This window comes from Populus trichocarpa, chromosome 6 (genome assembly GCF_000002775.5).
Source record: "Populus trichocarpa isolate Nisqually-1 chromosome 6, P.trichocarpa_v4.1, whole genome shotgun sequence".
Classification (NCBI taxonomy): domain Eukaryota; kingdom Viridiplantae; phylum Streptophyta; class Magnoliopsida; order Malpighiales; family Salicaceae; genus Populus; species Populus trichocarpa.
In genome coordinates, this window is record NC_037290.2 from 9,529,102 (window position 1) to 9,543,977 (window position 14,876).

Consider the following 14,876-nt stretch of genomic DNA (forward strand, 5'->3'; position numbering starts at 1 on the left):
TAGGTTTATTGTGTGTGTGTATGATAGAATGTTGATATTACCCAAAAGAAATAGAACATTTTTGTCAATAAAAAACATTTGATGAAAAAATTATGGAGAAGCTTGTATTTTTTACCCAAGCAGAGATCATTTATTTTAAGCAACCATTTCCCTTGGATATTGTTGAACCGGAAAAAAAGAAAAAAAAATCACATCCGTATTATCATCCCAGCAGCTGCATCGCACGGGTACTCCTCCTCATTCTAACTGTAAATAGCGCCAAATAAGATTGTAATTGTATACGTTCAATTAGGAGAGCAGGCAAGAACATCCAATGAGAAAAGGCGTTTGTTTACTGGAAAATAATATTTTTTTTTAAAATGAATTAAAAAAAGAAATTCTAAAAAAATGAATTATTTTTTAATATTTAGTAGTGTAATGAAAAATAAATTGAAAAACACTTTCCAGTATTTGGTTATGTCATGAAAAATGAGCTGGAAAATAACTTATTAATGTTTTATTTTTTTCTAGTTTATTAAAATAATGAGCAACAAATCTTACAAATTAAAAAGTTGAATGAGAATGAAATTGAAAAAAAAATATAATTTCATAAATTATCTGAAATAAAATAAATAATAATTAAAATAATAGATATCAAATCTAAAAAAAAAAATTGAAAGATGAAGAAATTGAAATAATAATAATTATCATTTCATAAATTATTTCAAATAAAATAAGTAACAATCAAAAGAATGAGGATCAAATTTGATAGATAAAAAATTTCAATTAAAAAATAATAAGGGAAAAACAATTATAAAAATGAGAACCAAAGTTAATATAAAAATTAAATTCTAAGGGATGAAATTGAAAAAAAAATATTCAAAACAAAATATATATATAGCAATCAAAAGTTTGAGGACCAAATTTGATATAATCAACAAATAATATGACATTTCTAAATTTTTCACAACTTCCGAAAAGTATTTTTCATCCAAAATAAAAGAAAAACACTTTTCTGAAAACCAAACTAAATTTTTCTTTAACTTGAAAGTGTTTTTTGTTGATCAAATTTTCTAATGATAAACAAACACAAGAAAATTTAAAAAATAATTTTTAGAAAATTACTTTTCATCCAACAAACAAACGCACCTGACAAATCATGTAAATTCAGAGATCAATGCCTAAATCCATTTATTGAATGGATAATATCATTTATTTATTTATTTGAAATTAAGGCCTCACATGCCCTAGTGCGCTGCCATTAAAGAAGTGCCTGTTTTCCCAATTACCTGGAGAGCTGAAGCTTTATTATCGAACCAGGGATTTGAGAACACCAGCCTAGAATTTTCAATCTCACGGCCATGGCAGTCAGAAACAAGATTTTTTAGCCACTGAATGAGAAAAATAAATAAATAAAATAAAATACACCGAGTCACACTCAGCAAATACATTAAACTTCCCAGCCTGGTGTAGCTACCGCATAGTATTTGACTATTTGTGTCCTGCTGCAACTTTACATGGGTGGGTTACACCTATTGTACAAGAATCTACGAGCAAACATTCCGAACCATACCAGTCCTGTAATTTAAATCTTACACAACAAACAGCCTTTAACAAAACTGCAACCGGAAGCTTTACAAGTATAAATTACATTTCCCAAAACCTGGACACAGTCAGTTCGTGGCAAAGATGAGCGTCTATCCTGCTTGCTGTATTTTGCCTGCCTGCTGCATTGCCGTCTTTAACTTTAAAATAGAGGCCATTATGGCCTTGTAGATTCAGTCAACTTGCAACAAGAAAAAAAAAAGAGGAGGACAGTGTTCAGACACTCGGTGATCAATCATTTCCATTTATCCTTTGTCCGTTCCTACTTCAGGCTTGAATCGTGATCACTTTAAATCTAGTCGAGCTGTTCTCCATACTAGAGAATTGGTTGATTTTAGTAATAGGCCAAGTGCTGAAGAGCATGCAGCTCGCACGATTGCGTCTGGTGATCGACTCATCTTCCCCATCAACGTACCAAACACCTATATGAAGATAGAATCTTTTTGTGAGCACTCAATACTTTTTTATCTTTAAAAAAAAAGTCAAACTGGAGGACTCATTGAAAAGGACCTGTGTTTGGTAAAGGGCTAAAATGCGCTGATCATCTGAAAGTGATACCAAGCAGCTGACCAAGTAAATAGCATTAGCCTGTATTATTGGCCAAGGTGCATCAAATGCCTGCATCATCAAGAATGTAAGCAAAAAATTTATATATATAAAAAAAAAAACATGTTTAATATCTTTCTAAAAAAGCAAAACGGAAAAAGAAAAAAATTCTTAAAGTAGAGTTCTCATGGATTTTGCACTATAATCATAAAAACTGTTTTTGGATTTTTTTTTTAAAAAAATGACATAATCACTTAGCAAGATATACACCTGTATGGTTGATGCCATGTAAGTATCAACTCTGGAAGGAAGATGCTGGATAAACTGCTTAGTCAGATCTCTTACAAAGTCCTGATAGTCACTTCTGAACAAAAGACATTATTTTGAACCTCCGTGAGGAACATAGGTCACACCAATGCTTTTTCAGAAACTTTAGTTTTTACAATTAATTACTGCATACCGGTGATCAGAAGTAAAATAGTGCGAGTTGAATAGAGCAGTTGATTCTTCCATCTCCATCAAGTGGGCAAGCCTTTTCAGAGTGTTCTATTCATTAAACACTGATTCAGTTGAAATTTTTTGTAAAGAAGCTTGATGCAGAAATGAAAGTCAAATGTTAGGTAAACACTCACTCGGCAAGCCTGTCTCACACTAAGATCATCATCATGAAGGTGCAAAACCAGGCGAGGAATGGCAGCGTGTATCTGAGAAAAGTATCTGATCTATATTAGCATGCTGACCAGAAAAAATAACAAAAACAAATAGAAATACATTTCTAGCACACCATAAGTGAATAATCAAATCCAAAGATATGACAGAAGACGAGATATTGGCCAAGTACTAGTTAAAAAAAGAAAAAAAGAAGCACAAAAGAACCCATCACTCAGTAATGCCCATTCAAATAGCAAACGGGAAAAAAAAAGGAAAATATCAAGAGAAGAAGGAAGCTTGGTTTGGTGTTTTTTAAACAAATGTTGGTGCAACAAACGGTAATGCTAATTTATGTAAGCACTGTGTTATGCTTGCTTCAAATTTATAAAATCTTGCATGAAAGAGGCAGACTTGACACTCTCAAATCTTTCTCAAAAGTATTCCATCCCCCACCCCTCTTAACCCAATTATTAACAAAACATCTATTGCACTGAAAGCAAATGCATGTTGTATAAAAATTCAGGAACAAAAGTAAACATAGCTGATCATCCTCATAAACTTAATTGTTTCTGTACTGTTGAGTATATATCATCATGAATTAAAACAAATAAAGAATGATCCGACACTTTAAAAATAAATAAAACATTGATTAACTCCACACTTTTTTACGACCAGTGTACATAAGGTACCTGCTCAAGAAATATTTCACGCTGTGCCCCAACACCATATTTACTCAGGGCTCCAAATGCTGCAAAGGCATCAGCTCGCATTTTCACATCCATGGATATCTGTTTTAACCCAAGAAAGAAAAGTATATGGATCCACACATCAGTGTTCTCTAACGAGAAGCATCATCTATATGAAATTATTTCATGATACAACAATAGCAGTAAAACAACCATAAAATACATAAATAGGAAATCTTATAGCCTTTTAATCAACAGCAACTGTCCTCAGCTAGATGCAAAATCAAAAGTTACGAAATGCAACAATGTTCTTCACAAGGAAATTGTTATTCAATGTTATTCAAGTTCAACCACCTCTCTGCTACTAACAGAAAGTACTTCACTAGTTCACAAATCAATGTGCATTTTCTCCTGTCATATTTTTTGCACAAAACCATAACACTGGCATGTCCTGCTTTTCATTCCCATACACAGTTCTAAATCAATGACATGAAGACATAAACATGTCCATTGTATTTGAGAAGTCATATCTTTTTATTGCCATATTTTCCTTCGTTATATGTTGCATTCATACATCTTCTCTCCAAAACATGTTTTGAGGCCAAGGGTTTCAGTAAATAAAAAGGATAGAATGTTTCTTTTATGAAAAAAGCTTAATTACTGCAGAAAACTCACTAGTTATAGCATCAAAAGAGTAGAGAATTAAGGCATCAAGACTACAGAGAATTTTCTACTGTACAAAACTGTATTTTCAGGCAAGCTAAACAAAACCCTTTGATGACCACATGGAATACAACTCAATATATTTTATTGACTTGCCAATAAATCAAATAATGCAAATAGTGATCACATGATTCCATTCAATTCCATGCATTTGGGAGCATATGATACAATAAATCTTCATTTTAGCAACAAGAAAAGGGAAAAGATGTTAAAAGCAACAAACGCACTTGAAGATTGCGGAGCCGAACAGAAAGATTGAGCAAAATGGGCTCTACTGCATCATCTGGGGATGATTCAAGAATCTAAGATATGCAACAGGAGGAATGATGAGTGAGGTAAACAAAGTGCGATCAGAAAGCACATGTAACATAAACAAAAGAGAGATAATGGGTAAATCACCATCAGTAGGCACGAAACAGCAGTTAATTGCACAGATTCATCCAAATCATCAAGCAATGCCACTATTATGCCAAGAATCTGGATTGTGTGCTGATAAATATGAAGCGATGGTATCTGTGGATTGCATACCACAAAAAGTAATTGGGACCATGTATAAATATTTAATCCTTAACATTGAAAAGTTAAATGATTTTTGATAAAATGTATAGAAATTATGTACAATCTAGGGTATTGTGTGGAAGCCCTTTAGTGTATTCGAACCTTAATGTGTGCAGAAATTAGGCACATACATCAAACATTTGAAGTTCATTCCAGTACTAAAGAAAAAAGTAAACCAAGCAATACCTAATTCTAAAACCTATTTTTCTTGAGCTCCATTTGTATGCATTATGACACATGATAAAAAAGGAATACAGAGCTTGTATAAATCTCAATTAAGAATACCTGGACAAGCCCTCTTAAACAAAGACGTCTAACTGTTGGAGACTCATCCGAAACATGCCGGCACAATGCTTCAACCATCTGCTCCAACAGGGAATCAAACCCCCCACTGCATCACCAAAAATATACAAAATGAACATGATATTTAACAATAGGATGGGCAATCCTTGACTACAATAATTAAACCGGGTAAAATAAAGTCAGAAAACAAGCATCAAATCAGAGTGTTACCATTGATTTGCATCTGGAAAAGATAATGAATGCTTGCATGAAACCAATTTTAGACTGCAGTTAGCTTACACAACAAAACAAGGATATGCTGATATGCATTGCATGCTCTACAAATTCAAAGCATCAATTTATACCATAGAAATGGCAGCGGAAAAGGAAAATAAAAAGACTTGGGCTGTTTTTGGTAGGGTAAAACAAATGAGAATAAAACACTAGATTTCCTTTATGTTGTAAAATTAAATATGAGAATAAAAAAAAAAAGGTCCTCCAAAACTTAGGAAGATTATATGCCCCTGAAAATCACTTAATCAACAAATGATCTTGTTATTGCATGGATGCTTCACCTTATGGTTATCATTTCTGCTGCAGATCTTTAAACAAGTAAGCTAAAAAGATAACTGAGAAAGATATACCATTGAAGCAATAATTATTAGCAGTATAATGCTAATCAACCTAAAGATACATGATGTGTACGAAGTAAAGAAACATTTTAACAGTAAGTAAGAGAAGCGCAGGATAGAATACCACTTGAAGTTAGATCATTCAATGCATACCTATAGGGAACAAACACCGACAATGCCGCAGCAGCAGCTTCCCTTTGAAATTTTTGACGTCGGTTTAAAGATTCCGTTAAAATTACACAAATAGTCCGAACCTGAATAAATTACCAAAAGAACAAACTCCAAAGATATCACAAATGCATTAACAAAGAACAAGAAGAGTAAAAACTACTGAAAGGCATTTACAAAATCATAAGATCACATATTTAGCAAAGCAACCATGGAACAATCCTGAGCATGACAATCTGGTTCCTGATACTTCAAGAAAAGTTTGCATCACGTTGCACTTGAACATATTTCTGACCTACATTGAATAGTTTTAACCAACTTCGACAGATTTTCTAATATACTAAAGCTTACTAGTTAAGCAACCTGATAAAAGTTTGACAGATATATCTCCTTCAAGCCAGTGTTCACAGATTATATTTGAACAAAAATTTTCTGCTGCCTTGGGTAGTAGGAATTCCTCCTACCCATTTGACAGATATATCTCCTTCAAGCCAGTGTTAACAGATTATATAAGAACAAAAAATTTCTGCTGCCTTGGGTAGTAGGAATTCCTCCTACCCAGCACATGTCAGTCTCTCAACCCACCATGCATGGGTAGCATTAATTGCTTTTTATTTTTTGTCAACAAAAACCATTTGTTTTGCCATAATCTTTTTGGTAAACAGAAACTTACCCTTTTTATTATACATGTATGATTTTGATATCAAATATATTTCTAAAATAACAAATGTTGTCCAACAAATGACAGTCCAAGAGATTGCCACGTGTTGGGTAGGAGGAATTCCTCATATTAAATATTATCCTTCACCTAAACAAAACTTTCTGTTAGGTTATATTGTCAAACAAAGCAACTGACAAACATAATTTTTTCACATATATGTTTAGGACAAAGATTACCTATCCCATATGAAATTTGTTCAGAGAATGGAAAAATATGAATAATCAGTTTTCTTTTTTGTTCCATTATTAACTTAAATATCATTATGTTCTAATACATTGTATCTTTTGCTCGATATGTGTTTTGCCATTCCTCAAATTTTTAAAACTGAGGGGAAAAAATGAATAAAAGAAGAAAAAATAAGTGAGAATAATCAGAACAAAACAATGGGAATGGACTTCAGAGGATTGCCAAATTACTTCTTTTGGCCTCTTTATAGATATGCTGCCAGCTAATTCTCCGATAAGATTGATCCACCTCTCCTTTTCATTTTGCTCTCCATCTCTAGCCAAAATCTACAGAAAACATGTAATTTTATTCTTGATTTATTTTAAATTGCTAATTCAAAACTTGGAAATCTCTGTTATTGCACTGGGCAAGTTAACGGCATCTGATATTTACATACCTTTCCCATTTCAAGGTCTCCGACACACTCACAAAAGGCTTGAAATGCTGTTAGAAGAGCTCTGAAAAGAAACGAAGACCGAAACCATTTAAAAATGTCTACATGTGGGCACTGCTGAACATTGAAGCACAATGAATGGAATATTCAGACAAAACATAGAATATAGATTACACACTGACCGCAATGGCTCATGCTGACCAGAACTAGCTAGACCATGACAACTTCCAAATTGGAGTGTGAGTGCAACAACAACAGAGGCATAGCTTTGCTCTACTGCTTTCTTTCCAACTTTACCACCCCCTCTGCAATTATAATAAAAGAATGCAGAATTACGTACCATCCAAAGAGGCCATGTCTGACAAATGGAGCTAATGGTACAAACCTGAAAAAGGCAGTGAGAGCAATCATAGCAGCTTGCAGAATGTCATCCTCTATCTGACCATCAGCTAAATGACTAGAGTTGTCTCCTTTCTCCAAATCACTCTTAACAACAGGAGTCTGGTTAAGGAATGATATCAGATGCTCCAGGAATTGAAAAGAAAGAACTGCGTGTTGAGAAAAGGCCTACAAAAAATTCAGAAAAAAAATAATTTATAGGAGAAATCAATGCAAGTAAATTTTGCATTCAATTAGAAAAAAATAAATTAAAAAACCAGGTCAAACATGAATAGATAACTCCCCCAAAGACATGTAGCCAAACAATCATACACGGACAAAAAGTTAAATCAAGTACGACAGACATGTAGACTAACATGACATTTATTAGCAACCCTTTCTTTCTTTTTTTCTTTTCTTTTTCTTTTTCATAAAATAACAGTATTATGTCTGTATCTCTAACTTTGATTGAAGTCAACAAAAATAAATTCAGGAAAGAAAACCTAGTCCTTCTCTTCCATCCCTTTTTTTTCTTATTTTTTGTGAAAACTTCCAGTTTTCTATAAGAAGAAGAGGGAGTTGAAATCCATGAATAACATTTCCAATTTCCCAATTCTTTGAAGCAAAAGATTCCAATAAATAACAAAAGGATAATTGAGCAAATAATGACTATCACAATCTGAAGTTGCATGGGAAATTAACCAAGCATCACCCCTAGCACTAGTACCGGCCATCATCCAAGTACTTGTACCGGGTTAATGATATGCCTCATTACAAACCTTCAAATGAGAACAAAAAGGAAAGGAAAAAATAAAATAAAACCCTCTTAAGGAGACAAAGCCATCTCATAAACTAAAATTAAATACTCACATAGAATGCGTCCTGCATTGGCCAGCCACCTCGTAGTCTAGATATATCCTTCGTAACTACATCCTTTCCAGCTGTGGCCAATACTTCATCAAAGACAATATTTGAACTAGTACTTTCAGCTAGAGAAGCAATCTTTAAACAGTTAAGGATTTAAGTGGGGAGAGGAAAAAAAAAAAAAAAAAACCCACCCAGAGCTGAAGACAACAATCAAAAACAAGAGAGCTGCATAAATACAAGCACTCAACACAGTAAAGACTGGACACCTCTTAATTTCAAATAGCTTAATAAAGTTATACAAAAAGGAAAGAAAAAATGATACAGCTCCAAGAGTCTCCAGACGCAAATGCTTCTCTGTAACATGAACCACAGCAGAGAGCAATGATTGAGTTGTCCTGCAGACATTTTCAGTGTAAGAATACTTTCATAAGGGATAATGCATCTGACAACAACAATTACACGTCCCCTGAAGAAAGTTAGAACAGCCGAGGGGAACAAAAGGCTGTACAAGTAACTAAAATTCTGTAATTATATGACAGACCTTGAAACGTCCGTTTCACTTAGCTCTTTCCCCCTTTTCATAACAAACTCAATAATAGCTTGTATAGCCCCTTCAGCTGATGGCTTGATCTTATCACATATAGCTGCTGAGCAGCCTTGCAGGGTGGCAACAAGCTGCAATAAAACACAAAATGAAGAATCATGCTCCCACAAGTCAGATCTTGTTAATGTACAATTCTCTAAGAAAATAAATGACCCTACCTCATCTTTTGTCAATAAAAGACAGATTGAGGACACGATTCTGTTAAAAACTTCTGATGGATCAATGGAAGCATCCTGAATATATAACAGAAGAAAATCAAAATATTGAGATGGTCTTACATTTTCCCTTTCACTGCTTCAAACAAAAGTCATGCAAAAAATAAGTGAATGAATGGAACTTACACTTCTCAAGATAGCTATAACATCCTCTAGAGAGGATAAGGCACTGTAGGGCAATTCTATATCCACATTTAAGCTAAAACCTGAAGGCTTTGGAAGTGAAAGAGCGAGGCTGAATAGTTGATCAAGAATCTGCCAAACAGGAAAAACATGACCTGTTTTACTTCATAATTGAGTGAATATTAAATGTAGTACTTCTGACTGTTACCCCCCCCCCCCCCAAAAAAAAAAGAAAAAAAAAAAAACCCTTCTAATCATTATAGGTATGTCACTCAACTAGCACCATAAACAACTAAATCCGATTCCATACCTGAGCAGAAACTTTTCTAACTTCAGAATTAGTGTCTGCACAACGTGGAAGATATTTAATGACCCTCTCTCCCAAACAAAGGGCTTCACGACTTGGCAATACAAATGCAGCTGGTAGTACAACAAAAGAAATTGTGTAGGGTCGATAATAGACAGTAAGGATTTAAATCAGGTCAATAATAGACAGCAAAGATTTAAACCAGGTCAATGATAGACACTGAAAATTTAATCATTCTCAGGAAATGTTATTACATGGTAAATTGGAAATGGTGCTATGAAGAGTACGGTCAGTTTGTTTTCTGTGAGTGCAACTTCCATGGCAACCTAGGGCACAATGTCCAGTGATGCAAAGCATCCGAAACTTGAGAAGCATCTCATAAACTGCAAGACAGCCTCTCTTCCTCTGATGCTCCTCAGAGGAAGAAACATACTGATCAGTATGTCTCATAATGTGCAATAGCTGCTCGGCCCGGCTTCTTCCATCCTCTCCACTAATTTCCAAAAAAAGAAAATTGCTGGTTGAGTAGGAATAGTAATACAGAATCGTAAACTAGATAAATGTAACTATCAATTTTATGAAGATAGTCTGTATAATAAAAGAGTTTTACTTTTTCATCTTCTAATTCTTACGGCCATTCTTATTTTTTCAATGTCTTTAAAGCAAGGAATGCCATACATAAACCAGAATGGTTAAGTCTGGAATCAAACTTGAAAGCATCCTCTGATGAAAATATGGGGTTTCTTTCAGAACAAAACACAGTTGAATCATACTTGTATATCAAAGAAATACTCATGTTCACAAATACTATTAATTTAAAAAAACTCATGAATAAACAATACCTTGTTAGAAGAATTGCACATAAGAGAGTGATAAGGTTTTCTATGAGGGGATTGACAACATCCACTGGCTCATTAGGCAAAGCAAAGAACCCCAAGGTTGCCTGTATCAGAATGTTTTTAATGAGAGAACATAGAATCCAAAAGTATATTGCTATTACTGTACAAGAACCATGAAATACCATATGTACCTTCATGATGTAATTTCTTGTTTCTATTGTCAGCTTTGGCTCCACAGAGACCAAGGTAGTACAGGCACTTAAAGCCAGAGCCTGTAGAAACAACCATTAAGAGAAAATGAGTAAAATAATAATCTAATAGAAATTGGAAATTATCTGACAAGAAGAAAATATGTTCCCATTTAATGGAGAAGTTCCAAAGCAATTAATATAACCTGAGTACGCAGAAGTTCAAGACTGGAATCAACAAAACCATCATCATCTCTCCCCATCAAAGTTAGAATATAGTCAAGCATTTGGTCTCTTTTCTTCAGAGGGAATGATGCACCACTTTCCGCAGCATTAATCACAGCACGGCCTGCATAAGCAATAATGTGCTAAAGCTTCTAAAAAAGAGAATGGACAAAAAAAAATACATTACTGTAAGCTAGAACCATCACACGGCTGAATAGCAGAACAAGTAATGTACATAGTTAAAGCAACTTGCAATATTTTCTTTTGAAACATGTCAAATTAATCACTTTACAGTAACAATCACCAGTCAGGTAGGCTGTACAGAATAGAACGTAAACATGCAATGTATCTATATATCTTATTAACCATTCCAAACAAAAGAAATGAAAATCAAAACTGAGAGAGAGAGAGAGAGAGAGGTTTTATTTTAAGTTCTTATCTAATTGGCTGGAATTTTATCTTAGGTCTGTGGGTTCCAGCTACAAGTGGGATGGTCAAAGTTCCCGCTACTGCCTCTTTTTTTATTCTTTCAAATACTCATTCTTAAGATCCAGTACCTAGCAGAAAGAAATGAAAATCAAAACTGAGAGAGAGAGAGAGAGAGAGGTTCTATTTTAAGTTCTCGTCCAAATGGCTAGAATTTTATCTGAGGTCTGGGTTCCAGGTACAGGTGGGCTGGGCAAAGTTCCTGCTGCCGCCCCTTTTTTCTTCTTTCAAATACTCATTCTTAAGATCCAGTACCTTGCAGCAAGCCACAAGCAACCAAACCTTTTCTCACACCCATGGTCTACTTGAACCCAGTCTGTCACTCTTGATCTCCTCCTAAACTCTAGCCCATTTTACAGACTACTGATCAAGATTCCATAAAAAGGCTAATCGATTAAAAGCAGGAAGGAACAAAAAATAAAAAATGACAGTCAAGAACCAATTAAAAAACCCTCTCCATGCAAAGGCTGGTCAATTAAAAGCAGGCAAGAACATAAAATTCAAAAATGCAATTCAAAGAACTAATTGAAAAATCCTCAAAGTCTCTTAATTAACATTAACCATGTAAAATGATATCTTTTCCCCGAGACATTTAATTGAGTTCTTGAAAACGGAGAACCACAACTGCAACCTTTAAAAATTTTAAGCGCATGGGCAAGAGAGTATATGCAACAAAAACACATGTCAATTAGAGTTGACCAATTGCAGAAAATATGTTACTATTAAATGTTCACAACACGCTTTTCTAACATATACAAACCTAGTAAATCAATAGCGGTTATTACAGCCTGCTTTGCTGTAGGGTGACGTACATGAAGAAGCCGAGAAAGCATATTAGTCCCCTGAGAGCCAGAGAAATAAATAAATGACCAATCTAGCAATTAAAAAGTAACATAACTGGTAAAACAGTGAAAACAGCAGAACATTGAGGGGAAATAAATAATCCATCAAGAGCCAGCATCAACCAGCAGCACTTGCACAATAAAAACTATAGTAAAAGCAATGACATTACACAGCATGAAGCATATTTATAAGTCTATTAAGGTTTGCCAGAACCTTTTCCACTAAACAATTTCAAAAATCAGTTAAGAATATTTATTCAGTATAAATAGGTAGTTCCAAATCTCAAGAACAAACGTTTCCAAATCCCATAATGAAAAGTATCAGTGACTTCTCAAGCACAGATTGTGCCATAAACAAAGAGATAAGTTTGTGGCAAAATAGCACAGGCTGATCTAGGAGTCAACCCTGCTTAATCTCACTTTGGACAGTATACAATTATCAAAATAATGGCAGCTTCAAATTCATGCCTTACAGACTTAGCTCAAATGTGAAGGAGTGAGGTGGAGTCTGGGTAAGCCTTAAGTTGAGATCTTGTTATCAAATAATTAAAAAAATGGTGATGCAGAAGAAGAAATACCTGATACATTTCATAGGTTGAATAAAGAAGCATGTGATTATACAACTCCATACCAACTTCATATTCATTCCCTTAGGCTTTAGCTTAGGGGATGAAGGATATAAGAGTTATGTCTCGAGTGTAGATCTTGTAATTAAACAATGTAATTGGAAACAAACTACAACTTCAAGTTTAAAAGTGCTAGACAACACCTACAGAAGACTACACACAATCACATTTAACTACTGGGTACATTATGAACTGGCATTAATGATGTAAATCGCCAACAAACTACACAACGATTGATAGCTCTACACTGACACTTCTTTTTTTCATTATTTCCTTGTATTGGAAGTTTTCAGGATAGCAGTGTGAGAAAAGATCAAAAAGTCATACAGATATATGAAAAGAACCATACAAGAAGGGCATCTATTCTGGCTTCAATAACTGTTGATGGAGCATATCGTGCAGCATAACCATACATCAAAGCCAAGGCAGCATGTATATCATCTGACTCTTCTGTTCTATAAATATCAGAGAAAAGAGACAACAACCTGCAAAAGTTGGACATATAAACTGTAAAACCATAACTAACATGGATCACAACCAAATCAAACAAAACTTAACCACTCAACTACACCAAATTTTTATAACAGTTGACCACCTATAGCAGAACCCATGCAATTGCATTCAGTATTGGGTACAATATGAACCAACATTAATGCTGTAAATCATCAACAAAATACACAATGATTAATAGCTCCATACAGATTCTTTGATTAAAACAATGCGTGATGCATACAAATTAAACAAAATCTTAACCACTTAAATAAACTGATTCTAACAATGCGTGATGCATACAAATTTGTCCTCACCAATTTTCTAAGAGCAAGGTTTTCATGGTGAGGGTGAAAAAGAAAACATTGTTCATCAATTCATCGATTTTTCATTGTATTAGCTATACAAACATCTGCTAAACGACCATTCCCAATTATCACAGAAAGTCTGGACACAGCCCTTCATTGATCTCAGAAATTTAATCTAGAATTCTGACACTTATGGGCTTCAACCATTTCACCTGACAATGGCATACTTTCACAGGTTTTACTGTGGTTATGAAATTATTAAAATCTAAAACACCTTGGGATGAACAGTTGTTAACCATAAGATAGACAAAATGTAATAAAGAAAAAGAAGTGTATTGTGTGGAAGCATGGGAACGTGCAAGAGAAAGCAGCAATAGAGAATATCATGGTTTATTTCTGAATGGAGAAGGATAAGATCACTGAAATAACCACATTTTGTGATTGGTGATTGTTGTTGTGGGGCGGAGGGGGGTTGGGGTGTGATCTCTCAGTGCATGTCTGTCTATGTTTCTTTGTTCGTTTACATTAGTATGCATGCCCTTTTATATCTTCTAAACAAAAACAGACCTTTGAAAAATACTCTGCCCGACATTATCCAGAATGACTTTCAGTTTTTCCAACACGGTATCCAAGTGAGAAGCTGCAACCTGGAATCAATCACAAGCAACACAGTATCAGAGATTTTTTTATTATTTATCCTCTACGAGAAAAGAAAAACTGATTAGTGTTAATATCCAACATACCAATCCCATGGCTTTTGCCAAACCAAGCCTGTTGGCTGGATTAGCAATGCTAGCTTGTTTATACATCCAATCAATTTTATTTCGAACATAAGCCCTGTCATCAACTTTCTGTAGAAGCATTCCAAGGCACCTGGAATAGAAAGAAAGAAATTACAGCTACAAACAGACCTCACATACAATACATTATTTGCATTCAGCAAATGTTAAGAGGTGTATCTGAATTGTATCCATCAAAATTAACCAACCACTAAATGCGTTTGTAAAATCAATGGCTTCTATTTGCAGGTTGCACACATTAACAAGCACGTGATATAGGTAAGAAGTATCCAAATGAGTTTCAGTATTCACAGTGACTCATGTTTCCTTGTATCATAGAGTTTCTTATGAGAAGTGCTGAGGATATAAGTTCCATGGGAAGTTTCATATGAAAGGATGTCATGAATAATCCTTACAAGTGAAATTTATT

At 34.3% G+C, this 14,876-nt stretch overlaps 1 protein-coding gene across 2 annotated transcripts in view; it reads right to left on the reverse strand.

Moving 5' to 3' along the window:
* Window positions 1–1,485: 1,485 nt before the first annotated feature.
* LOC18100118 (protein SHOOT GRAVITROPISM 6) overlaps window positions 1,486–14,876 on the reverse strand; it is a 29,259-nt gene continuing 15,868 nt past the window's right edge. Inside the window, exons 24-51 of one of the 2 annotated variants that reach the window (XM_024603312.2) lie at window positions 14,411–14,540; window positions 14,235–14,314; window positions 13,220–13,355; window positions 12,163–12,244; window positions 10,898–11,040; window positions 10,695–10,775; window positions 10,507–10,607; window positions 9,919–10,157; window positions 9,668–9,777; window positions 9,361–9,489; window positions 9,178–9,252; window positions 8,957–9,090; window positions 8,738–8,810; window positions 8,419–8,550; window positions 7,556–7,737; window positions 7,353–7,475; window positions 7,174–7,234; window positions 6,968–7,063; window positions 5,816–5,916; window positions 5,034–5,139; window positions 4,590–4,703; window positions 4,418–4,492; window positions 3,471–3,569; window positions 2,763–2,834; window positions 2,591–2,676; window positions 2,401–2,491; window positions 2,095–2,202; window positions 1,486–2,006 (exon numbers count right to left, since the gene is read on the reverse strand). In XM_024603312.2, the coding sequence (XP_024459080.2) occupies window positions 1,869–2,006; window positions 2,095–2,202; window positions 2,401–2,491; window positions 2,591–2,676; window positions 2,763–2,834; window positions 3,471–3,569; window positions 4,418–4,492; window positions 4,590–4,703; window positions 5,034–5,139; window positions 5,816–5,916; window positions 6,968–7,063; window positions 7,174–7,234; window positions 7,353–7,475; window positions 7,556–7,737; window positions 8,419–8,550; window positions 8,738–8,810; window positions 8,957–9,090; window positions 9,178–9,252; window positions 9,361–9,489; window positions 9,668–9,777; window positions 9,919–10,157; window positions 10,507–10,607; window positions 10,695–10,775; window positions 10,898–11,040; window positions 12,163–12,244; window positions 13,220–13,355; window positions 14,235–14,314; window positions 14,411–14,540 (3,097 nt within the window). In that variant the 3' untranslated portion in view covers window positions 1,486–1,868. Of the gene's footprint in view, window positions 2,007–2,094; window positions 2,203–2,400; window positions 2,495–2,590; window positions 2,677–2,762; window positions 2,835–3,470; window positions 3,570–4,417; window positions 4,493–4,589; window positions 4,704–5,033; window positions 5,140–5,815; window positions 5,917–6,967; window positions 7,064–7,173; window positions 7,235–7,352; window positions 7,476–7,555; window positions 7,738–8,418; window positions 8,551–8,737; window positions 8,811–8,956; window positions 9,091–9,177; window positions 9,253–9,360; window positions 9,490–9,667; window positions 9,778–9,918; window positions 10,158–10,506; window positions 10,608–10,694; window positions 10,776–10,897; window positions 11,041–12,162; window positions 12,245–13,219; window positions 13,356–14,234; window positions 14,315–14,410; window positions 14,541–14,876 lie in introns of both variants that reach the window. The other variant, XM_024603311.2, reaches the window with a different exon arrangement.